This window comes from Amphiprion ocellaris, chromosome 20 (genome assembly GCF_022539595.1).
Source record: "Amphiprion ocellaris isolate individual 3 ecotype Okinawa chromosome 20, ASM2253959v1, whole genome shotgun sequence".
Classification (NCBI taxonomy): domain Eukaryota; kingdom Metazoa; phylum Chordata; class Actinopteri; family Pomacentridae; genus Amphiprion; species Amphiprion ocellaris.
The window spans coordinates 23,941,447-23,968,837 of NC_072785.1; the positions used below are offsets into that span (position 1 = coordinate 23,941,447).

Consider the following 27,391-nt stretch of genomic DNA (forward strand, 5'->3'; position numbering starts at 1 on the left):
GGTCCATTCACACTTTTCACTGTGGACACCAGCAGCCTCCCACTTTGCATTAATCTCCTGCAGTCGTCTTGCTTTCCAAGTTGCCATATCCCTTTAATTATTTACATTTCCCCCACATATTCACCTCAGTGTTTCCCTCCCAGAATGTCATTAACTGGCTGCATCATTTCAGTCTTCTGACGTGTGTGAACTGTGGCTCCAAATCAGGGACACTGCAGTGAGTGTGACCCGCTTTCAAAATGCAGTGAGGAGGAGAAGGAGAAAAAGAAGAAGAAGGGGGCATCTCATGATCAGTGCAGAGAGAGAGAGAGAGAGGTTCAGAATGACTGATCTGGAGAAAGAGAGAGAGTCAGTCCCTCCGTGTTGTCTCGGCAGAAGAGTCCAGTCTGGCTGCTTCTCAGAACCACTATGTCCTGCTGCAGGTACGTAAAGTCACGTCTGTCACACTCTTAGATCAGATGCTTTGCGGACACAAACACACTTTGCTGCTTTAATATGCGACCGTTTGCCGAATACGGCTCGAATATTCAGTCAATTAAACCTCAGCCTGTAATTAGGATGCATGTGCATGCGAGTGACGCTGATTTGTCCTGTAAATGACACCGGTTTAGAGCTGCCACGGAGGATTAGGACTCAGCAGTGAAAGGATGATTCAGGAGGAGGCTGTTTTTTAAAAAAAAAATTTATTTAGTCTTCTATGTGACGATTTTCTGTGGAGGTTAAAAGTTGAAAAGGCATTCGCAGGTTGAAATGAAGAACCAACCAGAGCCGAGGCAGCTGTCCGTGGTGCTGAATGCTGAAACTTGAAGGAGGAATAACTTCATATCATTCAGATCAGCATATTTCTAGATTAAAAGCATCATTATATGTGCTTTTAGCTCCAACCTGTAGACATTTAGTACATTTATAGCTCTTTTTTTCATTTTTGCATGTTTTTGAACATGAAAATCTGCAAAAACAATCTTTTTCTTTTTAATGATCTGTCATCCTACCTGTCTCAAACTGCTGCTTAACGTGATTTTAAAAAATGGGAGAAAAACTCTATATTTTAGAGTTATGATGTGACTGAGTCACTAAAACAACAGATAACTGAGTGTTACATGCAGGACTGCAGATAAGCAGCATTTTTATTATTAGAGCTGAGGATGACCTATCCTGATGACTAATTTTGTCCACATCAGACATAAACTGGACATCAATATAAATACAGCATGCAAATTGTGTTATTTTCTGACTTGGAGAGAAAGCTAAAAATCTAACTTTGTTGTAAAAATGGGTTCAATGTAAATAATTGTGCAGAATAATTTTAACAGGTGAAAGTTCTTGACTACCGAGTTAATCCAAACCCTAATCAGGCACTACTTTGACCCAGACACCTTGAGATGCAGCTCTATTCAAATGACAAGAGAAAGATGAGAATGAGATGTTAGAAAGGACTGGCATGTCAGTCAAGACTGTAGCTAAGGAAAAGAGGGACTCAGTCTATTTTTTACATGCAGGACTGCAGTTAAACATCATTTTTCACTATGAGAACTGAAGATGGCATATCCAGAGCTTTTATTTTGTCAAAGCAAGAACATAAACTGGGCAAAAGTATAAATGCAGCATGCAAATTGCTTTATTTTCTGACTTAGAAAAAAGTTAAATTAAATTAATAAAATCGGATTTTGGTGGCAAAAAGGGTTAAATGTTGCCAATTGTGCAAAAATGTTTTTGAGTTGTTCAATTGGTGATGAATTCTTAGCCCTAATCAGACATTCCTTCAACTGGTGGTTGTAAAAGGACACCTTAAAATGTAGCTTTATTAAAATGACAAGAGAAACATGAGAATGAGATGTTGAAATGGACTCTGGTATCTCAGTCAGGGTCATAGAAAGGCACAAATCTGCCATTTGTCACCTAAGAAATTGATTCAGGCAGCTTCCAATGTTTGACAAAGTGATCCTGACCCCTAAAAATGTGTCAACTTCACCATGTCCTAAAAATGTCTGTTAGCTTTACGTAGTCCTAAAAATGTCTTTCAACTTGGCTGCATCCTAAAAATGTCTGTCAACTTCACCAAGTCCTAGAAATATCTGTCAACCTCGCTGACTCCTAAAAATGCCTATCTACTTCACCAAGTCCTAAAAATATCTGTCTACTTGACTGAGTCCTAAAAATATCTGCCAATTTTGCAAAGTCCTAAAAATGCCTGTCAACTTCACTGACTCCTAAAAATGTCTGTCAGTTTCAAAGTCCTAAAAATGTCTGTCAACTTTGGCAAGTCCTAAAATGTTTATTTACTTCGCTGACTCCTAAAAATGCCTCTCAACTTTAGACTCCTAAAAATGTCTGTCAACTTTATGGAGTCCTAAAAATGTCTGTCAACTTTGCCGAGTCCTCAAAATGTCTGTCAACTTCTCCGAGTCTCAAAATTTTTTTATCAACTTCGCTGATTCCTAAAAATGTCTATCAACTTCCCTGAGTCCTAAAAATGTCATATCATTTCCAATATAGTTTCATGTCGTCCATTCTGTCGAGATATTGGGTCCTGCAACAACAACAACATATTTGGATAGAAATGAATAAATTATACATGCTGCATTTATGTTTTTATTCAGTATATTAAACAGGACAAAGGAAGGTGAGGTGTTTGAGGTGTTTATCCTCTGCTTGGAATTAATGCTCCATGTCTGTCATGCAGGCTGACACCACTGAAGAAGCAGCAGCTGAGTTAATTACCCGTTTCACCCTCAGAGGATTGATGGACCTCCATTATGACCAACTGGACATGATTCTGCACTCAACACTTGTGGCACAATGTCGAATATGATTCTCCTGACTGCGATAAGCATTTTGTATTTGCCCGTGTTGTTGTTCGAGGCATTTGTTTTGTCCAAAGGGAAGTATGAGAGGTCTGCGGTGCCGACCTCCGCCACCCGTCTGGTGGCCAGGATGGATGGGGATATTATAATCGGTGCCCTCTTCTCCGTCCACCACCAACCGTCTGCCGAGAAGGTGGCGGACAGGAAATGTGGGGAGGTCCGAGAGCAGTATGGCATCCAGAGAGTGGAGGCCATGTTCCACGCCTTGGATCGGATTAACTCGGACCCCAACCTGCTGCCCAACATCACCCTGGGCTGCGAGATCAGGGACTCCTGCTGGCACTCGTCGGTGGCTCTGGAGCAGAGCATTGAGTTCATCCGAGACTCCCTCATCTCCATCCGGGACGACAGGGAAGGGTCCAGGTGGTGCATCGAGGGGGTTCCTTCCAGCCAGCCGCCGCCCACCAAGAAGCCCATCGCAGGGGTCATCGGGCCCGGATCCAGCTCAGTGGCGATTCAAGTCCAGAACCTCCTGCAGCTGTTCAACATCCCGCAGATCGCCTACTCTGCAACCAGCATCGACCTCAGCGACAAGACGCTGTTCAAGTACTTCCTCAGGGTTGTTCCCTCAGACACTCTGCAAGCCAGAGCCCTGCTGGACATCGTCAAACGTTACAACTGGACCTACGTGTCTGCAGTTCACACGGAGGGTAAGAAACCTTTTAAATTAAAAATATTACTCTTGAGAGGCTCTCAAAAGACTTAAAAGAATCCTGACTTTTACATTCGCCATAATGCAGCTCAGCTTTTATGAGGCCCTTCATGCTTCCTTAAATCTGAAGATCCACAGACTTTCTGGTATGAATTTTTTAGCTTCAAACATACACTGAGGTAACCTAGATGACATTACTATGACATCATTGGGGCTGTTTTTGCAAACTTTGGCTCTATACTCATAAATAACAGCAACTTTGCACCTTTTTTGCAGATAAAGGTATTTTTGGCACCTTTTATCTGTTTCTTTGTTCGTCAAGCACAATTTGCGCATTAATTGCACATTCTTTTACACATTGCTTTCCTTAAATATCTTGAAATATCCAGTAGCTCACACACGTCACACATGTGTGAGCTACTGGATACCTTGAATTTCTGCATCTATTTATTTAACTCAGACCTGAATGTCTAAAACTGCTGCAATCCCCGTTAAATGACTGAACAGCTCTGTGTTTGTAGAGTTTTTTTCTTTCTCGAGGAAGTGAAGTCAAACAGACAAAAGGAACAGATCCACCTTACAGATAGGAGTTGTCAAACACAACAAGCGGAGCAGCCATTTAATCAGTGTTGTTTTGTGTCGCAGTTGTTGTTTTATACGACAGATGCACACTGCTGCTCAAACAGCAGGTGGCTGCAGACAGAAGTGGAGGCTCTTTTGTGAAACTCATCCATGCGATATTAGGTGAAGTAGTGGGCAATTTCACAATAGAAAAGATTAAATGGAGCTCTCCTTTGTGAGGTCTCTTTTTTCTGGAAAATATACCATAAGGCTTCTTTTTATGCTTCAAGTAGCAGAAAGAGGAGCTGCACATATCAAAGACACAAAATGACTTTCCTGCAGAAATGTTTCTCTTTTCTTTTCTTTTCTTTTCTTTTCAGTATTTGCAGGCAGTAGCTTTTATCATCTGCCTCTGCTATTGCTGAAAACCAGTTCATGAATCGATTAGCCAAGCAAAAGAATATTAAATAGACAAAAATGCAAAACATGGTAAGTTTTTGTCCATGTTAATGTGAGGGCTTGCTGTTTTCCTTTATTGTTTTTGTCAAGAATCTTTGAATTCCAACCAAAATCAAAAGCAATTCTGAGCTGTTGCGTTTTGGGAACATCTTTGTAGACATTTTTGGCTATTTTATGACATTCTGTGGACAATACATTAAAGAATGACAGCAATTTATGTAAATCAGCAATGAAAATATGTATTAGTTACAACTGAAATTTAATCTGCATTAAAAAGATGCAATTTTTTTGGTACTTTTTCAATTAACAGTTCAGGTTGTGCAGCATCAGCATGTAAAAACAAAGTGTTTGCATGACTTTCCCACATGAAATAACAGATAATATAACTGTAAACTGTATTACACGAGCATGTGAGACCATAGAGAGATGACAATAATTAAAATTCCTCCCACGGTGTTGAGTCGGAGGTGATACCTGAAACACCCATGAAGCATCTGCTGCTAATCTCTTTATTTTACTGATGGAATATGAAGACAAGTTTAAGATGAGCTGATAAAAATCCAATCAAAGAACTGGCAGGTTGTCTTTGTTTACAGTGATGCAGATTTGTTTATCGTGTTTGCTATAAAAAAAAAAACAAAAAAACCCACAGGTATCACAGGAGCAGCTGGATTCCAGCCAAGCCAGTTTGTCGCATTTGTGAGTGCAGCTGTAGGTGAGACTGGTTGTTAAACATCTGGACAGGTGACCTAAAAGTGACAAAACTTGCTGCTGCTGAGGTCACCGTCACCCCGTGTGCTCTAGTTTTGCTGCTCTTGATTCCACATAAAGAAGTCTGGGGACAGAATGAGCCACTTTAATGCTAAAAGAAGCTAAGAGACATTTAAGCAAAATGAATTTCTGCTTGGTGGAGTGAACTTGTGAATGAGAACCAATTAAAGTTCACCTGACAGCTGCTCTTGTCTCTAACAGGTAACTATGGCGAGAGCGGGATGGAGGTGTTCAAAGAGCTCGCCTCGCAGGACGGCCTCTGCATCGCCCATTCTGACAAGATCTACAGCAACGCCGGCGAGAAGCACTTCGACAGGCTGCTGAGGAAGCTGCGGGAGCGTCTGCCCAAAGCCAGAGTTGTTGTCTGCTTCTGCGAAGGCATGACGGTCCGAGGGCTGCTCATGGCCATGAGGCGGCTCGGAGTAGCCGGAGAGTTCCTCCTAATTGGCAGGTTTGTTCCAGAATGTTTTTCCCATGAGGCCTTTGGCTTTGTCAGCCCTGCTGTGGTTTTTATGGGGGGGAAAGTTTTCAAACAAGCCTGATTAAAAGTGTTTCTTTCGGTCTGTCGTGCGGCTGCTGGTTTCCAGTAGGAACACAGATGATTTAATGGGCATAGAAGTCAGTCTGCACAGTAAAAATAGGCAAAGTGAAAGTTCAAATAAAAAGAACAGAATAGAAAAGTCATCAGCTTGTGGCAAATGTGCCTTTGCAGTGACTGTAGTTGACCACCACGATGTCAGTGTCAGCAGGTAGACTGATTTAGTCCAGTTCTTAAGCTGCTATAGATGCTTCTGTCAATGCATTGCAACAAATGATCTGTCTGTTGCCTCGACTCACTTTGTCCTGTAGAAGGTAGCAGGTTTGCTGGAGCTGAACTAAGCTGATACTGGGTGAGAGTGTGCACCAATCAACACAAAAAGACAGACAGCTCACATCTGTTGCCAATTTAGAATAACAAACGAATCTGCGATGCATGTTTTTGGGTTGTGGGAGGAGGCATGCAGAGAAAACCCAGGCAGGAAAACCTGCAAAGTTTGAATCCAGAAGCTTCTTGCTGCGTTGCCACAAATAAAATTTCATCCATGTTAAGCACTAAAATGATTTTTGACCTGCTGCTCCAGAGGGTTATTTTTTTTCATTTTTGTATATTCAATTCCGTTTTAATAATGCAGCGCCGGTTTACAACATAAGTCATCTCAGGGCACTGAACAAGATAAGGTGAAGACCTTACAATGCTATGTTATAGAAAGGAAACCCAATAAATCCCATTGTTAAAATCTGAGCAGAACTTTGGTGACAATTGGAAGAGAAAGTCCCCCTTTAAGAAGAAGAAACCTCCAGCAGAACCAGACTCAGGGAAGGTGGCCATCTGACTCGCCCTGTTAGGGTGAGGCTAAAGATGGGGAGGAAAAACACTGATGCATAAGAGAATGAAAACACTGGCAAGGTTGCTGTAGCTCTGGAGCCAGACTTTAATAATTGTATCACTCAAAACTGTCCCATTTTTCTTATAATTTCAGCCATTTGTGGCAGTAATGACTATGAAGGTAGCAGGCCACATAATCTCACTGCAAGCTCCATTTCCTGGCTCTTTGGTAGCTTTTAGTCATGTTACGTATTCGTCTGTAGATTAATTTATACCCTTTCAAGCACTTTACGAACTGTTCATCCAAAATGGCTTCAAATCTTTGACTGGAAGTAAATTTTTGATCTTTTTGAAGACGAAGAAATCTCCAGCAGAACCAGGCTCAGGGAAGGTGGCCGTCTGCCTCGCCCTGTTAGGGTGAGGTTAAAACTGAGAAATAAACATGCAGACATATGAAAGAACAATAAGTGCTGGTGAGGTTTCTGCATATCAGGAACATGCAGCTCTGGAGCCAGACTTTAATAACTGCATACCTCAAAATTGTCCCATTTTTCTCATAACTTTTGTCATTTATGCCACATTTATTAACGGCACGGTGGCAGTAATGACTATGAAGTTAGCAGATCAAATAATCTCACTTCAAGCTCCGTTTAGTGGCTTTTGGATAGCTTTCAATCATGTTACGACACCTTTTGGAGCATGTTAAGGATTGTGCATCTGTAATGGCTTCAAAGCTTTGACTGAAAGCTATTTTTTGATCTTGAAAACCAAAGTTAGCTGCAGAGAAATTCCACCATATAATTTTGACATTCAGTTCCTCATTATAACATTCAGTCACACTCAAGAAGGATTGTATGCAAAAAAAAAAAAAAAAGTTTGTGTGGAACCGAAATATTCTTCTTTTCCTAACGGGAGCTGAGTTGCTCCTCTGAAAGCAGAAGATGCTTTGAGTCAGGCTCAGTAATGAATAATGCATCCACGCAGCGAGCTCTCCCGCTCCCTGTCAGATCACAGGCAGGATGGGTTAATATGGGACAGCACCTCCAGCATAAGCTGGGGAATGTGGAGTAGCCAACATCAAAGCTCATATCAGCACATACAGCAGACACACTCCCTCTTTGTGGAGTCTCGCTTCACCTCCAGTCCTGTTAGGAGCCATTTCAGCACCTTAAAAAAAAAAAAAACAATAAAAAGCCGGCCATGGTTAATTCACTGCTTCATTAATGTGAGGCTCTTTTATTCACAAAGGCTGATGAGAAGCAGCAGAGCCAACCTTCATGGAGCCCGAATGATGAAATATATATCTAAGAATGGGGCGTTTTAAAGCCTAAACTCGCTCTCACCCCTTCCACTTGAATTTGCACTGCTGCTCAAGTCTCCACGGAAGATAAGGAGGGTGTAGAGCAGCATGCGAGTGTGTTTTCTGGGTCAAGGAGACGACTGAAAAAGGAAAATGTTTTTTAGAGCAATGCAGTAAAGTGAACACATGCAGGCCTGTGCAGCGGGCCAATCGGAACGCCCGAGGTGCTGGTCGCCGGCCATCCGTCTTCTTCTGCTGTGTGGAGGATGAAAGCGATGGCTGTTCTCACACCGCTGATCCCACACAGCTCCGACAACAAACAACTCATTTGATCAACTCTCAAGTGAGGCTTTGGAGGTGATGAAAGAAACTTCACGCTCCTCCGTCACTTGCAATCAACTCCTAGTTGTTTTTTTTGTAAAGATAATTCAGCTTCAGTGATGCTCTCCTGCCCTAAATTAAAACCAGTGCTATAAATCCGTGCAGTACATACGCGAGTTGACGTCAGAGCTGTAGGTTTTTGGCAGTAGCCGTGTTGGACTGGGTGGAGTGTGATGCTGAGAAGCAGATGGTCAGGTACTGTTGATTCTGTCACGCCGGACAGCCATTGTCGGTTCATTGTTGAAGTGCCAGCCAAACCAAACGTGCTGCTGGCTTCGGCTTCTAAAGCGAACCAAATGTGGGGTTTTGAAGTCTGGTATTTTTATCCTGTGGACGCACAACAGTTTGTGCCATATTCAGCATCTTTAAATTCTGTTTTGAGTGTGGAAAATGGAATGTTTTGCCCCAGATTTATTTGTCTGTTCACGGGATGAAGCAGCATTTCAACACCGAAGCCCTAAACCTACTGTTTTAGTGATATTTTAGGTAGTGATAGACATGTATGTAGGTCTTTAAGCACCACGTGCTTCATTTTGTGCAGCCTAATGTATTTTTTGCGCCCATTTTGTATCATTTCTGCATCAGTTTATGGTAGAAATGTCTTTATTTATGTAAAGGAAATCACAGAATTCTAAATATAATGGAAAATATATTGATTTAACTACATTTTCACAATGGATTTAGCACTTGAATGAGCTCATAATTTATATTTTCATATTTTTTGCAGTAAAAAGACCATCATTGGAGAATGCATGTGTAAATATTAAGGATAGAACAGGATAGACCAATTCACTGGTTGGCTGATTATTTTGCTCGATTAATGCCATTTTGAGATGTAACCCAGCTTGTTAGAAGAAGATAACAACATGAAACCAGATATTTTTGGTAGGAAAAAGTTCTATATTAGCAAAAGAGCTCAAGTGTATGAGAATAGAAAATGAATGAGGCAAACTACAAGGGAAAATGGCATGAGAGTGCTGTTAAATTAGAGGAATTAATATCAAGGTCAAAGCGAACCTTATCCTCAATATCTCTACATGTGCAGTAAATACAGAAGAATGTAAATACAGTTTCTATGCAAAATATAAACACATTGCATAATAGCACAAATATATCCAACCTTTAAGAGTTTCAGCACCATTTCAACAGAAAAAATTCAAATTAAACCCTGCTTGACCTTATTCAAAACCCAAATCCCAGTCAAACAGAACCCCTGCTGCAACCGATGCCACTAAATGAATAAATTACCATTAAAATAAGCACTAAAAGAATCCTGAGTGTTTATATCGATCAGTTTTAGCATCTAAATGTGGTCCAGTCCCCCGGTATTTAAACAAGCACCTCATTCCTCATGCACAAAGTTATTACAGGAAAAGCAGGTACAACCTAACACACTCTGGTTTTGGCTAAATATTTTATGAAATATTTGAGTTAGAAGAATCTTGTGCTCATAAAAGCAACAACAACTCAGGTACAAATGAACACTCAAAGTTTGAGGATCCTACTGTTGTGAAAGCGGTGGAAAAGAAATGTCATAACTTGGGTGAGGTCAACAAATGGTTTGTTGTAAGAAAAGTCCATTTGAACTCAGTTAATTCAACACAATTCTACCTATATACTATACATAGATACTGTATGTGATGGACAGATATATATACACAAGTGGAAATCCCAATTCATAGATCTATAGCTATGGATATTAGCCGTCTACCTTTTCCATCCATGATACACTGTTAAAAAAAACATTTTTAACAGTTTTAATTCATTTAATTCTATTATTTTAACAATTAAACCTTATTTTACAGATTTTCACTGTTTTTTTAAAGTTACACATTAAAATCAGACACAGAAACAGACTAGAGCAGTAAACAATGTCCACATCGAAAATTTGTATTGTTGCAAACGGTAATGTTTTTCTTTATAACGCGTGACTGTAAAATTACACTGTTTAACTGTATTTAAATCAGTCAAAATTGTAATAATTTTTACAGATATTTGCCACAATTTTAGCTATTTTTACAGTTTTTGAATGCTACTTTATTCTATCTTTTCTAGCATTTTTTCTGGCACCTTTGCTACCAGATTTTTACAGTTTTCTACAGCTTTTTTTTCTACAGTGTAGATGATGGATTGTTAGCTAGATTTATTTATCTATGATCTGCTGGTCAATCATCAGTAAATACATAGTTAATGAAGCTGCTTTTGGAATGTTGTTCCACGCTTCTTGAAGGACTCGGTGAAGTTGATGGACATTTTTGAGGGAACAGAATCACATAATGGCACGTCCATCCCGAGCATCACATTCAAGTGCCTTATTACAGCTTTAATCAATGTGTAGCAACCATCATGTTGACAACAACCCATTATTATTATGGTCTGGTTGTGTTATCTGATCATTGTCTTTTAAATCCAGTAAAATGTAGATTCATTCAACGGGTGAGAATTTGTCAACAGTGGAACAGCACAGTTGACTAAATCCCACCGTTTTCATACCAAAACCATATAGATTACATTTTCTCCAAAACAGAAAAGAATACTGTTTGCCTGCTGCATTTCTATGTTTATTCAGTGTTACTCACCACAGCCATTCAGCAGAAAATAATATGCAGATATTTCTTACATTCTGTCATTCATGCGCACTGCTTCAAGCGAACATGCTCACAATAACGATGCTAACATGCTAATGAGGTAATTTCCCAGTGCAAATGAACATTTATTACAGTTTGTTCAAAGATCATTCATAGCTTAATTTATCGAACATTATATTCTTAAAAAAACATGGCAAAAATTGATTGATTTATTTGCTTTTTGTGGCTGTTGACGTATTTTATGGATTATGGAGAAATAAAAAGAGACATCTAGAATAGAATAGAATAGAAATCTTTTATTTCCCCTTGGGAGTCAATGAAAGTCCCTCATTATAAACCTTTGACTGTAATAAATCAACAAAATGATGCAAGAATTTTGAACCTGACTTTAGTAAATGTTCAGATTTATGACAATATGCACAAATCTGCATTTTCATTGATAGGTTTCCCTCATTTGCATAATTAGAAATAAAAATAATTGAAAATGAACTTTCAGTACAAAAATCAGTGGTTCTAATAAAACAAATGAGCTGGGGACGTTTCACAGATAAATCTCTCAGTTGAAAAATTTACCCTATTTACCCTAGAATATTGGAATTCAGCACTTTAAAATTGGAATTTTATGACCATAAAGTAGACTGTCTTGAGTTTTATTTCATTCATTGTGTCATTGCATTGTAAGGGGCTGTTACTATGCTAAATTATTATTGGAATTGGTCATTTAAGGCACCTCATATCCACTATTTTCCTCTTTCATTTCATGCACATGCAGTATTACTTTGTATAAATCACGCAGCAGATTCCAGACATTGTTTTCTTGTCTCGCGATCTGTTGCTGCAGGATCAAATGCAGGACAGAATCACAAATAGCGGAAGCTGTAAACTATAAATACGAATTCTGACTAGCGCAGACACAAAAATCCCACTTCAGAGTCTGTGTGTGGGGTGAGAGCAGCTTGCACCACCACAGTACTAATCTGTGAATTCTCACCGGAGTTGCGATTGTGTCTGAGGACTTTTTTTTTTTCTTCCTCCTCTTTCGGCAAGTACAGTGAGCTCTGCCCGCCCCTCAGCAGGGAGGCTGAAAGGGAAACAAAGTCAAGGAAACAAAAGGCTCCAGTGTGTTTTGCGTGGCTGTATGCAGATTCAAACATGACACTGAGCGCTGACTTTTGGAGCTCAGCAGGATAAAACAGCGGGTTATTTTCCTTCCGTCAGATGCTGATTGATGTTTCGTCCCTGCTTATAAAAGGAGGAAAATGTGTTTGACTTCAGTTGGCTGTTAGACTTTTACAGGTTAGTATATATTGACATTGCATTCAAGTCAAATAAGCATCATTTTGGTCAAAAATCAACACCTTGCAATAGTTAAAAGGCTTGTTTAACAGCACCTACTGCTGCTCTGAAGGTTTTTCTAGCATCCTCAGAGACTTTTCCAACCATCTGGATGATAAAATTATTGTGCTGGTTACACTAGAAGATTTTTAATACAATTTGCTACATTTGTTTTGTGTCCATGCAGCCAGAAATGATGCATACTTGGTTGTTTTATACACCGCAAGACAGGGAGAAAGCAATGCATATATCATTTCTGGCCATTTTTGTCTAGATTTGGAGTTATATTTTTCTTTCTGTGCAGCAAAAATCATGTTTTTTTTCATCTAAATGGCCAAAAAAGTCATATAGGACTGTGGGAAAACCTTAAGAAAATGGGTACATGTTTCTTTTTGATGTTTTAGGAGTATTTTAGTGCTTTTGTATTGCTTTTCTTTTGTGTTTTGTTTTGCAAATTAATGTAATTTTCATATAGTCTTTATATATAGTAGGTTTGTCATTTTAATTGCAGTTTTGTGTTCAGGTTTCAACTGTGCACATGCATGTTTTATATCAGCTGGATGCCAGATGTTGGGTTAAGAGGGGAAAATGGAACTTTTGTAAGATGTTTACTTGCACATCTGCACCTTAAACTCCAGAAATGAATGCATTTCAAGTAGAAAATGCAATTTAAGTACAAAAAAACTGTTGCTTAGACTTATTATGATGTAAACAAATGTGTAGGGCAAGTGGTATCTAGCTGGTTTGTCATTTAAGTTGAGGTTTTGTGTTCACGTTTAAATTGTACACATGCATATTTTATGTCAGCTGGATGACAGATGTTGGGTTAACAAGAAAAATGTCACTTTTGCAGAATGGTTTATTGCACTTTTTCACCTTTATAATCCAGAAATTAACACATTTGAATTAGAAAAGTGCAATTTTAGTACAAAATTCAGTTGCTTTAATGCAATCAGGCTTTAATGTAACGTCTTGGTTTGTCATTTAAGTAGAGGTTTTGTGTTGAACCTCTACACATTTATACTCCAGAAATAAATGCATTTGAATTAGGAAAGTGCAATTTTAGTACAAAATTCAGTTGCTTTAATGCAATCAGGCTTTAATGTAACGTCTTGGTTTGTCATTTAAGTAGAGGTTTTGTGTTGAACCTCTGCACATTTATACTCCAGAAATAAATGCATTTGAATTAGGAAAGTGCAATTCAAGTGCAAACAGCTGCTTAGACCTATTATGATGCCAGCAAATGTGTAGGACAAGTAATTTATAGTCTGTTTGTCGTTGAATTTGAGGTTTTGTGCTCAGGTTTAAATTGTACACATGCATATTTTGTCAGCTGGATGCCAGATTTTGGATAATGCATTTTTGCACTGCTGCACTCCAGAAATTAATACATTTGAATTAGAAAAGTGCAATTTTGGTACAAAAATCAGTTGCTTTAATATAATGTCTTGGTTTGTCATTTAAATTGAGGTTTTGTGTTACGCCTCTGCACATTTATACTCCAGAAATTAATAAATTTCAATTAGAAAGGTGTTTTTTTTTAATTATGATGTAAACAAATGTGTAGGACAAGTAGTATCTAGCTGGTTTGTCATTTAAGTTGATGTTTTGTGTTCAGGTTTAAATTGTACACATGCATATTTTATGCTAACTGGATGCCAGATGTTGGATAAACAAGGAAAATGTCACTTTTGTAAAATGTTCCTTTGCATAGCCTCACTTTCATAGTTAGAAAAGTGTATTTTTAGTACAAAAACAGTAGCTTAGGCTGCAATATGATATTATTACATATAGTATATACATGGAGTGTATAGTAGTCTTGATTTGCCATTCAGCTGGGTGCCAGATGTTGAGTCTGTCAGTGTTTCTTTGCACTTCTGCGCCTTTATACTCCATAAATTCTGCATTTGAATTAGAAAGATGCAACTTAAGTACACAAAACTGTTGCTCGGGCTTTCATATAATGCTGTTAATGTGCAGCACCAACTGTGGTTCTGGTTCTGGTGCTCCTTCCTGCAGTGACGGCTGGGCCGACCGGGTGGAGGTGGTGGAGGGATACGAGCAGGAGGCGGTGGGCGGCCTCACCGTGAAGCTGCAGTCCGAAGAGGTCTCCTCCTTCGACGACTACTTCCTGAAGCTCAGGCTCAGCAGCAACACCCGCAACCCCTGGTTCCCCGAGTTCTGGCAGTACCGCTTCCAGTGCCGCCTTCCCGGCCACCCGCAAGAGAACCTGAATTATGCACGAAACTGCTCAGGTATGAACAGCTCGTCAAGCAATTACGATGTTGTTGTGTTTTTTTTTTTTGTTCCTGGTTGACATTTTCTCTTACGCCAGCGCGCACATCCGCTTGTCTTTTTGAACTGTTCTGATGTGTTCAATGCCCAGAGGACGATGCCAAAAGGCCCCTCGTAAACTGGAACACACGCTTTTAATTATGAATTAGACTGCCAGAGGGTAGAATTCTCTCCAAGTCAATCCAGTAACGCATATTTTTTTCATATTGTTCATTTCCGTGAAACTTGGCTTTACAGAGGATGATGAACTAGGTAAATTAAATCCTTCTTTTTATTAGCAAAGGAGCAAAGTTAATGCATTTAGCTTAAGTTCTTGTTGGTTTTTCCTCGAAACAATGCTCAACAAGCATGTTTCCAAAAATTTTTTTTTAAATTGCTCATACATTTTTTCTTTTCAAAATAAAAGCCTGTATATTTACGTTTACAATCTTAATTTATGTGGATTCTCAAGCAAATTTATTTTTAAATCAATCATTTTCAAACATATTGATAAACGTAAATATAAAACGATGCATGCAGCTCAACAAACAAACCCATTCTTTTACTCTTTTAGCAATCAAGATACTTCTGTACATTTGTTTTTGCCATTGCATCTTTTTTTCTACTTAATTTCCTTTGCAGTGTTTGCACAGAATCTCTTTTTTCTAGCTTTTATTCATTTCTAAGGAGCATCATATTCAGATATTAGCTATTAGAGTGGAGATAGAGTTGTTCTTTGCTGTCCTTTTTACTGTTTTTATTCGTTTATTTTGGCGTAGAACTCCAAGACGGTGAGTGAATCCCTCAAAATGAAACCCATAATGCTCCTCACTTTGGAAATATACATAGAGGTTGACTGATATTAAGGGTTTTATGACATGTTGGGATGATTTAAATCTTTTTTCTGCTTACATTTCCAATTAATCTCAGTTGACCTCTAATATATGAAGCTATTGGGATGTTTTTTTGTTGTTTTTTCTTGCCACACTGCAGTGAGAGCCCAATAATTGGACTCTTTTACCCTTTCTAGCCTCGTATAAAACAGCCCAATAACATTTGAGTGAGATGGCTGATCCGGCTTAAGTTGCATGCAGCCACAAGAAAGTGACACATGTTCGGATCCATTCTTAAAAAAAATTCCTTTTGGAGAAGGTTGAGTTGTCTTGCAGCCGACTAATCCCGACGTGCAGCAGTAGGTCCTTCTGCTTGCATGCTGACTTCATGGCATCATTGCATCATGACTGAAGCTCTCGCAGCTCAGCCAGCAAGAAAGGAGTCTGTTAAAGTAGGTCATCACCAGCAGCTCCCATCGGATGCTCACCCAGCTGCTACCCAACTCAATTTACTGTTTATGTGTTTGTTTGCAGCAGGCAGCCAGTTTCCCAGCAGTTTTTTTTTTTATTCTTTTCACCGATCATTACTTGGTTTGACACAAGTGGCAACAAACACAGCTTCAGAGGATGGATGCTATAAAGCCACCGTGCCGTTCGACGCTGCAGGGAGCAGCAGGAGAAGAATCGTATTTAAAGAGAGTGTAGAACAAAAGGAGTGACGATGTCGCTGAGAAATGATGCAGCAAGGAAACATTTAGAGAGCAAACCTCTGCCAAGACTGCATCACATAAAACACTGTGACAGGAAACCACTGCAACAGAGCTGCGCTGACGGTATGAGGCGTATTTTATTGCTTGAAAATATAGCACAAAATGACAAAATATTCAAGGAAAATGCCCCAAAATTAGCAACATCAATGTGAAAAAATCAATAAATCATGAGAAAATACAAATTAGATTTAAAAAAAATAAAAACTTGCCTCTCTACCTTAAATCCATTACATTCTGTAAGCAAATCCAGCCGTTGACAATAGATTATTTCATACAAATTCAAAAATACAATTCATACTGCACTGACAATAATAATTCTATTACTTGACACAAAATGCCAAATTATTTAAGGAAAATATTGCAACGTCAGTGTGAAAAATCAATAAATTGTGAAAAAAGAATAAAAAATATTGTAAAATTTTGCCTTTCTACCTGAAATTTCTTACATTCTGTAAACAAACCCACCAATTGAGAATTTATTGTTTTATATTATTTCAAAAATGCATTTAGTCCTGCGCTGATAGTATGAATTATATTTTATTACTTGAAAATGAAATGAAACACAAAATGACAAATGAGTTAAGAAAAAAGCCAAAAATTTGCATCATCGGTGTGAAAAATATCAAATAATTGTTAGGAAATAATAAAAATGTTGTAATATTATGTTGAATTTTTCAAAAAAAACTAACTTTCCTCTACCTATAAACAAACCAAACAATTGACAAGTGATTGTTTCACATTATTTTTTAAAAATACAGTTTATGCTGCGCTGACGGTAAGAAATTTATTTTATCACTTGAAAATGAAACCCAAAATGTCAATTTTTTTTTTGGGAAATACCAAAAATTAGCAACAAAAATGGGATTTTACTCAATTCACAAGAAAGAAGAATAAATAAATCATGAGAAACTAATACAAATCTTCTAAAATTAGCTGGATTTCACATAATATTGCAGCTTATTGGATTAGATATTATTCAAACAACCAAACCTAACAACCTGAAAGTTGGTTATTTTATGTAATTTCAAATTACTGTTCTCTGTTATCTTGTAGAAGTATTGACTAAGAGTAATTTTATCTAATTTGAGTAGCTGAATACCACAGACAGATGTCTTACTAACTTTTAACTAATATTTGTAATGGATAGCAGCTATAAATAACATAGAATTACACTGTATCAATAATTGTTCTTAATATTGAAATAAATTGCATTATCAAAAAAAAAAAAACACATTAAAGTGTAGTCAAAATGGACAACTGATGCTAAATATATTCTCCTCTGGGGAAAAATTCAGTCATATTTTAACACTGTCATTTTAAATTCAGTTGCTCCATCTTACTGCACTTCCTTAGCATCAAATATTAAACGAGAGGTTTTGGAAGAGATTAAGGTAACGGAGTGAAGGGAAGAACTGCAGTGCATCACATAACTTTTACTTTGTCGAATACAGTCTAAGAAATTACTAGAATAAGATGCAAATATAAAATGCGGCTTTAGTAGTTAAAGCTTTTGTAAAAATGAATGAAAATTGATGATTATAATAGACAACCAGCATTTTGAGACAATTATTTATTAGAAAAAATGCTTTTCTTTGATTAAAAAACATAGATATTATATATAGTATCAGCTCAGACTGAATGCATGATGTAGATCTCTGTAATTAAACACAATGCAACTAAAACCTGCTTCCTCTGCTTCTAGCTTGCATTACACTGAACTGATAGGGTGTGTTAGAACATCACACATTCATCAGTTTTGTCTCATCCTGTTTGTCTGAGGAACAAAACCTATAAGAAGACGGCAGATCTGAAAAACAGGAGACTAGCTGTTTTATTCTTCTGCTCGAGGAGGCAGAATTTCAGTGGCTTTGTAGAGCTTTCCACTAATTGAATCCTGAATCTTGAATGCGTTGACGGGGAAGTCTTACCATGAGGTTTCTTTGAAGCTATTTTCTGAGGTTTCCAGTCCCTTTAAAGCCCACATAGGCAAAGATGCATGTAGCTTGCTGCCTGAATTCGGAGAATACATTACAAGAATGCATCCTGCGAGCACCCTATCACTCCTTTGTAATAAGTTACATCCTGCTGAAATGGTAGAAATGACCTGAAACACATGACATGCTACTGCTTGCAGCAACGACAACCTTTCCTGTGAGGCTCATTCCGCCTCAGTTCACCAGATTTTTAAAGAAGTTCACATCTGACCATCTTCAGTTTGACTGCTTTTTGTTTAAAGTGGTGAAGACTGATTTAGTTAAACATATGTAAAATCTAGGCTCATAGGAAACTTTAGTTTATAAGTTAAAAATTCTTAAAGATCATTGATTTTTTGCATCTTTTTTGGCGCAAATCTGTACATCAATGTTTGAAGGGCCAAAATTTGAGAAATAATGTAGGTACAGGCCTGGAATTTGGTAGGTTCGTTGATATGTACATCTGGTTTTTAATGGCACAACCCTGCTGTGATAGAATAATACAAACCAGTTATATGATGGTGCAAATTTGGTCAAAAATTGTAAATTTTTCTGTCTACTCTGATACTCCACCAGGGTTATGGCTCTTATGGTACCACTTTTTATGAAATTATTCGAAGCAATATGTTGGAAAAAAGATATGTGACTTCCATCAATGAACCTGCAACATTTCAGACATATGATGATGTAAATTTGGTCAAAAACTTGTAATGTTTCTGTCTACTCCGTTATACCACCAACCATAAAACCATGTCTACTTATGGTACCATTTTTCATGAAATAATTTGAAGCACTATGAGCTGAAAAACATGATTTTTCTTTTAGCCCAGTAACAGTATTATAGAACTCTTCCAGTTGGGTCCATCAGTAGAGTGGTTTGACCATCATACCTGCTCAATGCCCTAATATTGGTCATAAATGTAAAAAATGTCTTTATTTTTCTCATTAAGTGAGCTTTGACTGGCACCATATCATATTTATGTGAAGCTCTATTGGTGTCAATCACTGCTTTGATAGAATAATACAAGCCAGTTATATGATGGTGCAAATTTGGTCAAAAAATATCAATGTTTCTGTCGACTCCAGCATTTCACAAAACATTTTTCACCCTAAAAGGCTGATTTTGTTTGCTATGATTGGCACCAATAGAAGCTTTAAAAATATAGTCACTGACATACTTTATGAGAAAATGAATAATATATTTTACCATAATCAGCTATAAGTAAAACTAAAGGTTTTATGATTGGTGGAATATCAGGGTAGACAGAAGCATTGACATTTTTTGACTAAATTTGCACCATCGTATAACTGGTTTGCTTTATTCTATCAAAGAAGGGTCTTACCATTGAAGACCAGATGTACATATCTATGAACCTACCAAACTTCAGTTATCTGATGGTGCAAATTTGGTCAAAAAATGTCCACATCTGTCGAATCCAACGTTCCACCAACCATAAAACCTTTATTTTTCACCCTAAGAGGCTGATTTTATTCCCTGTGATTGGCACCAATATGAGCTTTCAAAATGTAGAGTATGGTGCCAGCCAGAGGCAAATTTTATGAGAAAAACATTATTGAAATTTTTGCATTTATGACCAATATCAGGACAAATATTGAGCAGGTATGATGGTGAGACCACTCCATCAGCATCCTATCTGAAGGATTTACATATTATTGTTAGAATCAAATACAATAGCTTTATGAAAAGTGGTACCATAAGCAACCATAAGGAAAACTAAAGATTTTATGGTTGGTGGAATATTGGAGTAGATAGAAACATTGACAATTTTTGACCGAATTTGCACCATCATATAACTAGTTTGTATTTATCTATCAAAGCAGGGTTGTAGCATTGAAGACCACATGTACATGTCAACGAACCTACCAAATTTCAGGACTCTAGCTGTATTATTTATTAAGTTACGGCCCTTCAAAGATTAATCCACAGAGTGGCACCAAGGAAAGATGCTAAAATCAACCTATGACCAAAGATTATACACATGTTTTACTTAATAACACACAAATGCACAGGAAAAGAAATCAGACAAACATGAGATGCTCAGACATGAGATTTTTTAAACAAAAAATCTAGTGAATTGAGGTGGAATGACCTGTAAGGCTTCTACTCTGTAGATGAATCCTCACTGTTTTCTCATGTGTGGGCAGGTTATGAGAGTCTGGAGGACAACTATGTTCAGGACAGCAAGATGGGTTTTGTGATCAACGCCATCTACGCCATGGCTCACGGGCTGCACGACATGCACACCCACCTCTGTCCTGGACATGTGGGGCTCTGCGACGCCATGAAGCCCGTCGATGGAAGCCACCTGCTGGACTTTCTGCTGAAAACTACCTTCACAGGAGTGTCTGGGGAGGATATTTGGTTCGACGAGAACGGAGACTCACCTGGAAGGTAAGTGTTCCACGGGACAATGTTTCAAGGATCTCAGAATACCGTTGCTGACTTGGTTTCAAAAATATAAGACTACAATCTCGTCTTTGAATAAATGTTCCTAATCCATAAAAAATATAACTCGCCTTATCCTTTATCATTTTTAGTTTTAGGTGTTTTAATGGTTTGTGCATTTTTAAATGTTGTACAAAGCTGGTAGATTTCAATTCTAAATCATAAATATCAAAGATAAATCCCAGCCAATTCCCTGAAGGCTCCTGGTCTTAATGTTTTTATGTATTATATTGTTATTTATGCTACATGTCTGCAAATCAAAGTAATCTTTATGCATTTTAAAAAAGCAAACAATATAATTTACAGGAACTACACTGGAAAAATATGTTTTTTTTTAAAAAGCATTTTAACTGTATTTTTTTCAGTTTGCTTTTATTTTACCAATTTTACCCGTTTTGTTAAATTACAGAAAATATCTAGTAGAACTGAAGAAAAAATTTGATCCATAGACACATTAACCTTAAAAAAAATTACCAAACATGAATGTGTTTATACATTTTATACATTTTCAAATAAGGAAATGTTATAATTTACAGTTAGCTACACTGCAACAACTGTAAAGGTAGATTTAGCTTATGGTTGAATTCACCTAATGGCTGAAATTAAACCTGCTTTAAGAGCTGCGTGAAGTAGGGATCTAACAAAAAAAAGCCCTTTTTGAAGAGTTTATTTAAAACGGCTGAACAACAAATCAATTTTCACATTGTATGACCAGTTCTCTGATAACATTTTGAGGAAATGCAGTTTTTTTTCTCAGCTTTTTTCACAAGACACTGAGTTTATTGACATCAAACAGCAAAACGAACACAAACCAGGAGGGAAACACTGAAAGGGAAGATTTGTTTGCAAAAATAGTCATTCAAATTAGCACCACCGAGCTCTGTTTGACGAGTGCAAAGCCAGATCTGAGCACCATCCAAAGCAAAAACAAACTATTTTAGTCTGTTCTGCCAGAGTTCCACTCCGACTTTGAGTGGTTGAGTTTGTCACTAGGCTGCAGCAGTGAAGAAATGTGTCGCTGCTGCATCAGCGTTTGGTTCAGTTACAGGTGCAGCACATTACTGATTACATTTAATTACACACCTCAGTGGTTTCAGAGGTCAGTCAGAGTTGAAACAGGCTTCAACCAGAGAGAGCAGTGAAATATTATTGTTCAGACTGGTGGTAAAAGGGAAAAAATCACCTGTGTTCATTCAGAATAATAGAGAACTAAAACTACCAAGCTGTCCTAAAAACTATTAAAAGGTGTAAATTAAGGTGTTATATGTCCAGTTTTTTAAGTTGGCTCATCTGTGCTCTAAAACACTCCAGAAAAAAAAAATAATGCAACAGTTTGCATCAATCTTTTGGAGTTACGATAAATTGTAATGAAATTATGTTCAACCAGCAAACTACACTGATTTAAGAAAATTCGCTTTTCCTCTTAAATCAAAGGCATTTTGCATTAACACTTAATGACTGATAAAATAAAGACATGTCTTAAAGCTGATCACTCATAAATGTTAACCTGTTAATAAGTAGTGTTTTCATGTTGTTTGACATAAATGAATGAAGTTTTATGGAACACAAGTTTCTAAGTTGGCAAATTTGAAATTTTAGGGTAAATTTAAGGGTCTCTAGTGTTGAACTTACAACTTATAGATCACAGTGTGTCTGCAAAAATGCAAAACATTTAGTCACAGGTATCTGGAACAGAATAATATAATATTTTACTTTATGATCAAAATGACAAAAGTCAGACAAAAAAAGACAAAATACAACAAAAACAAGACAAAATAGTACAAAATGAGACATAAAATCACAAAAACAAGACAAATGACATGAAACAAAGCAAAAAAGAAAAGCAAATATTTTGACTAAAAAGTTACAAAGTGGCAAAAAAACGGACAAAAAACACAAGCAAGACAAAAAGGAAACACAAAATGACAAAAACAGCACACAACGAATAAAGCAAAACACAAAATGACAAAAATAAGACAAAAAACACAAGCGAGACAAAAAAGGAAACACAAAATGACAAAAACATGAGACAAACAACAAAAGTCAGACAAAAGTCAGACAAAACAACAAAAATAAGACAAAATATTGCAAAAATGAGACACAAAATGACAAAAGAACAATGAACAACACAGTATTGTACTTTATGATCAAAATACAACTTGTCATGGTCTAGAAATTATTTTAAATTCTGAATTTTGCAAATTTTAAAACTACAAATTTTACAATCGACACAAACTCATCCTGCAGGCCACATGTTTGACTCCCCTGGTGTAAAGGATTTAATTTACAGGCTTAGAAAGGATACATTCATTTGCATGTGCAAAGCATAAAGGTCATGTCAAACTAGCTTTTTAGATGAAGTTATTTATACTTCAAGTTTAACACAGGAAACGTTTCAGTGACCTGCTTCCTTCTGAACAAAATGAAAGCTACAAATCTCAGTACCTGGACACTTAATTCCTGATTCACTATATAGATATTGTTGCTCAAGAACCTGTCAACCCATAAATTCTTCAGTTTTTTTGTTCTCCGCTGCAGTAAAGCTGTTATTTCCCCGCTGAGCCCTTGTGTTCCTCTAACTCATGTCACTGTTTCCTCCTTCAGATATGAGATTATGAACTTCCAGCGAGTAGAACCTGGAGTGTACGACTACATCAACATCGGCTCGTGGCACGAAGGCGTCCTCAGTCTGGACGACGACATGATCCAGATGAACCGCAGCGACATGGTTCGGTCGGTGTGCAGCGAGCCCTGCTCTAAAGGAGAGATCAAGGTCAAGGACGTATCTTTTATATGTTCTGACAAAACATGTTATCGCTGCACAATTCAGTCTCTGCATTACATTTACTTTAGTATTCACAAAAACTTCTAAATGTGAGTTATAAGCCAGGATTAAAAGTATAGTTTGGGTTGCCAGGTTGTACAAAAAAAGCATATTTTCTGGTGTTTCTATTCTATAATAAAATAATATACATGTTGGAAACCTACTATGCATGTAGATTTCTTTCAAAACATCTAGTCTTTCACAATAAATTGTTAATTAAAAGTTTTTCATTGTCTAATCTGTACTATTTTTAAGATGTAAAATCATGGATTTTAATCCAGATTTCAGATATATTATATATTATATTATATTATATTATATTACATTACATTACATTACATTACATTACATTACATTACATTACATTACATTATATTATTAGCATGAATAGCATTTAACTAATATAGCTGCAACAACAAATTAATTAATTGATAACTTATCAATTATTAAATTATTCAACTATTTTGATAAACAATAAGTTTGAGACATTTTTTAAGAGAAAAAAAGTCAAAATTCTCAGACTTCTGTTTCCTAAATGTGACTATTTTCATTTTTTTCCCCTCCTTTATGACAGTGAATTGAATATCTTTGGACAAAACAATAGATATGAGGTTTTCATTTTGGTTTCTGGGAAACACTGATGGATATTTTATACCATTTTCTGAAATTTTACAGACCAAACATAATTAACAGATAAATCAAGAATAAAAATAACCATTAGTTGCAGCCCTTATAGCTAAGTACTTGTAAATAGCTGTTAATAAAGGCATTACTTACGTCCCTTGGCTATTTATAGATTAAAGTTGTTTTTGTTCAGTTGATGATTCTGTTAATAGAATTTGTTTATATAACTGGTGCTACTCATGCTTTTTTTTGTTGTTTTTTTTTTTACCTAAAGACACAGATGAAAGGAAACATATTTTTAAAAGGCCATATATTGAGACTTGGTGCCATATTTCCACGGCTTTGTCCGCGTGATGCTCCTTTCTATCTTTAGTTTTACTGTGTAAAAACAAACACTTAAATATTTATACATTGCAGGCTTCCCTCTGACATGGAAACACATCCACAGTGGATGCAGGTACTTGTAGGGAAAGTATTTTTACATTTTTCCACACGTTTTATCCACCAGGTGATAAGGAAGGGGGAGGTGAGCTGCTGCTGGATCTGCACGGCCTGCAAAGACAACGAGTACGTCCAGGACGAGTTCACATGTAAAGCCTGTGAGCTGGGCTGGTGGCCGGACAAAGAACTGGAAGGTACGTCTGGACTCTTTACTCACCACTTATAGTTTCTGTATCTGCTTAGAAAAAAAATTAAGAGCTGGAAGACGACTTTTTTCTGAGAAGAATTAAATTTTTTGGGAAATACGCTGTCCTTGGTAAGAATGTCATCATCCAACTGGTTAGTTCAGCACGATAGAGAGTGGAAATAGTGGAAAACAGTTTGGTGATATATTTTTTAACAGTTCTCAGCTTTAATTTATGATCAATTTACTGCTATGGTACAGCTTTCCCCCATTTTGTGAAATTACAGAGAATACCTAGTAAAAATCACAGAACAAAAGGTTAATTTAGATGTTAACCATAAAAAAAATATCCAGGTCTAAACTATAAATGACATCCACATCAAAAAATCTTTATTTTTACAAATAGTAATTTGTTCTTTTACATTGCATAACCATAAAATCACTCTTTTTTACTGTATTTGAATCTGCTAAAAAAAAATACAAAAAAAAATAAGTATTTTCTGGATATTTTCTAATATTTGGGGAAAAAACTTACATATTATGAATTGAAAAATGGTAAATAATTTATTTGCTGTTATTTTAGTATTTTGCCTGTTTTATTAAATTGCAGATATCTATTAAAATCACAGAATTTTTTTAAATTTGTCTGCTAACTGTGAAAAAATAAGCCAAAATTACAGCTTTACTGTATATAAATCCACTAAAAATTGTAATTATTTTCTGGATATTTGCCATTATTTTCACTTTTTTTATACAGTTTTGAACATTGCACCATACCACCATTTTTTTAATGTATTTTTGTTAATTTTTTTGACACAATCCAAATTTTCACCATTGTTTTTTTTTTTTTTAAATACGCGGCTCTGTCCAAAGGAAATTAAATCCATCTATCATCACCTCCAAAGCTCACTAATTATCATTCTATACTTGTTTGTTTAATTTACCAAAAAAAGGAATTGTGAAGAAACCAATATGTGCTTAATGAGTGTGTAAATTGATCAAGTATATCATCGTCTATTCCTGATGCACTGACTGCCAATAAAGATGCACAAGCCAATTCAAACTTTACCCTTTAGTTTCATGTTTGGTGGCTTTCAAGCTCAGGCGATGCAAATATCTGTTTTCCATGGACTGTACTATGATTGTACTAAAAGCAGCCACAACCTTAACAAGAAAAGCACTCAGAGAGCGCAGTACCCAGGCTGCTCAGTCGTTGTATCATTTCTGATGGATAAGTCCTGATAAGTCCACAGCGGTGGATTTGTAGTAGGATTGCAATCATGTGATCATCAGCAGGCAGCTGATGTAGTGTTCACTTGTTGTCATGGTTACAGTGACACCGTGCCGCATCTTGCAAAGATATAGAAATCTTTAACAAATTCGTGGATCCAGACTATAAGCCGCATCACTGTCAAAATCTAATCAGTTGGTCCTTGTGTCATTTCTGACCTTCTCTGAAAATTTCATCCAAATCCGTTAGTCCATTCTTGGAGAAATATTGTGCACAGACAGACATACACCGTCACATAACTCCGCCGCGTTCCTTGGTGGAGTAATAATGCACAACTTTAAGCATTAATAGATTTTAAAAAGCGGAGTGATGCAAAAATTCATCCTCTGCACAGTTGTCAAGAACAGGAAATTTAGGCATAGAGACCAAAACAGTTTTTGTACCAGGCTTTAAACATGTTTATTTCTGCTGTAAAGTTGAACATTTTAACATGGAGGTCTATGGGACGTGACTCACTTTTGGAGTTAGCCTCTAGTGGCCAGTCGGGGAACTGCAGTTTTTGGCATATCTGTGTCAAACACTAAACGACGACATACCTTTTTGTACTTTCTTCAACCTTCTGTTTCTTCAGGTAATTGAACTAAATGTGTGTTGAGGACTATATGGTGCTTGTAGAAAAGCTACAAAGCAAAGCTGGAGGCAAAACTGCTGCTAGCTGTAGTTTTATATCACAGACAAAAATGAAAATCATCAACTCTCAGTGAGAAAGTCAATAAATGCTCTTCCCAAAATGTCTAACTGCTGCTTTAAATAACCAAAGCACCAGTCAGTATGCAAAATTCATCTGAGACTAAATGCCTCGTCCGATGACAACACAGGATTTTGCTGTTCTGCAGTTATTTTTTTCATTTAAATCGAGATGAATTCCGGCTGCTTCTGTGGCCGCAGGCTTCCTGTTGCATGATTGATGCATCCAGAGATAACAGCACATTCTTCTGGCTTATTAGAGGCTGTGTAAAAAACAAAAAGAAAAAAGTTTAGTTTCTCCAAAGCTTCTCCTCCTTTCTACCTGTTCTCCGTACAGCTTGTCCTGCTCGGCTTTTTCATTTTTTCCAGCACCATTTCACAAACCTGTTCTGTCCTATTTTCACTGCTTTCCCATGACACCTGAGAGCCATTCATCATCTTCACCATTTCATCCGACAGCAGCCCTACTTCACTTAACCGCTCTTCTGGCCCACTTTCAAAGGCCTTCTACGCTGTTCAAAGACAAGACACTTTCCTAATAGGATCATCTCCTCTCCATACGCTTCATTTTTCCCCCCTTTTTTTTTTTTTTTTAACCACATGATGTTATGATTCACACAGAAATTATATCATTTAGAGCCCAAGGATGACATAAAGACTCCACTTGTGCGCCTTTCTAACTGGAACTATCCTGCTGTTAGATGATAAATAAATCAAACAAGACGATATTAGATATTCAGAGTGTG

The 27,391-nt window shown here is 37.1% G+C and overlaps 1 protein-coding gene across 4 annotated transcripts in view; it reads left to right on the plus strand.

The window, feature by feature from the left end:
* grm1b (glutamate receptor, metabotropic 1b) overlaps positions 1 to 27,391 on the plus strand; it is a 33,649-nt gene continuing 6,258 nt past the window's right edge. The window contains exons 1-9 of one of the 4 annotated variants that reach the window (XM_023285447.3): positions 1 to 422; positions 2,684 to 3,514; positions 5,509 to 5,758; positions 14,297 to 14,532; positions 14,810 to 14,824; positions 15,331 to 15,342; positions 20,294 to 20,540; positions 23,199 to 23,367; positions 24,551 to 24,677. In XM_023285447.3, coding sequence (XP_023141215.1) covers positions 2,800 to 3,514; positions 5,509 to 5,758; positions 14,297 to 14,532; positions 14,810 to 14,824; positions 15,331 to 15,342; positions 20,294 to 20,540; positions 23,199 to 23,367; positions 24,551 to 24,677 — 1,771 coding nt within the window. In that variant the 5' untranslated portion in view covers positions 1 to 422; positions 2,684 to 2,799. The remainder of the gene's footprint in view (positions 423 to 2,683; positions 3,515 to 5,508; positions 5,759 to 14,296; positions 14,533 to 14,809; positions 14,825 to 15,330; positions 15,343 to 20,293; positions 20,541 to 23,198; positions 23,368 to 24,550; positions 24,678 to 27,391) is intronic. The other 3 variants (XM_023285445.3, XM_035955164.2, XM_023285446.3) reach the window with 3 other exon arrangements.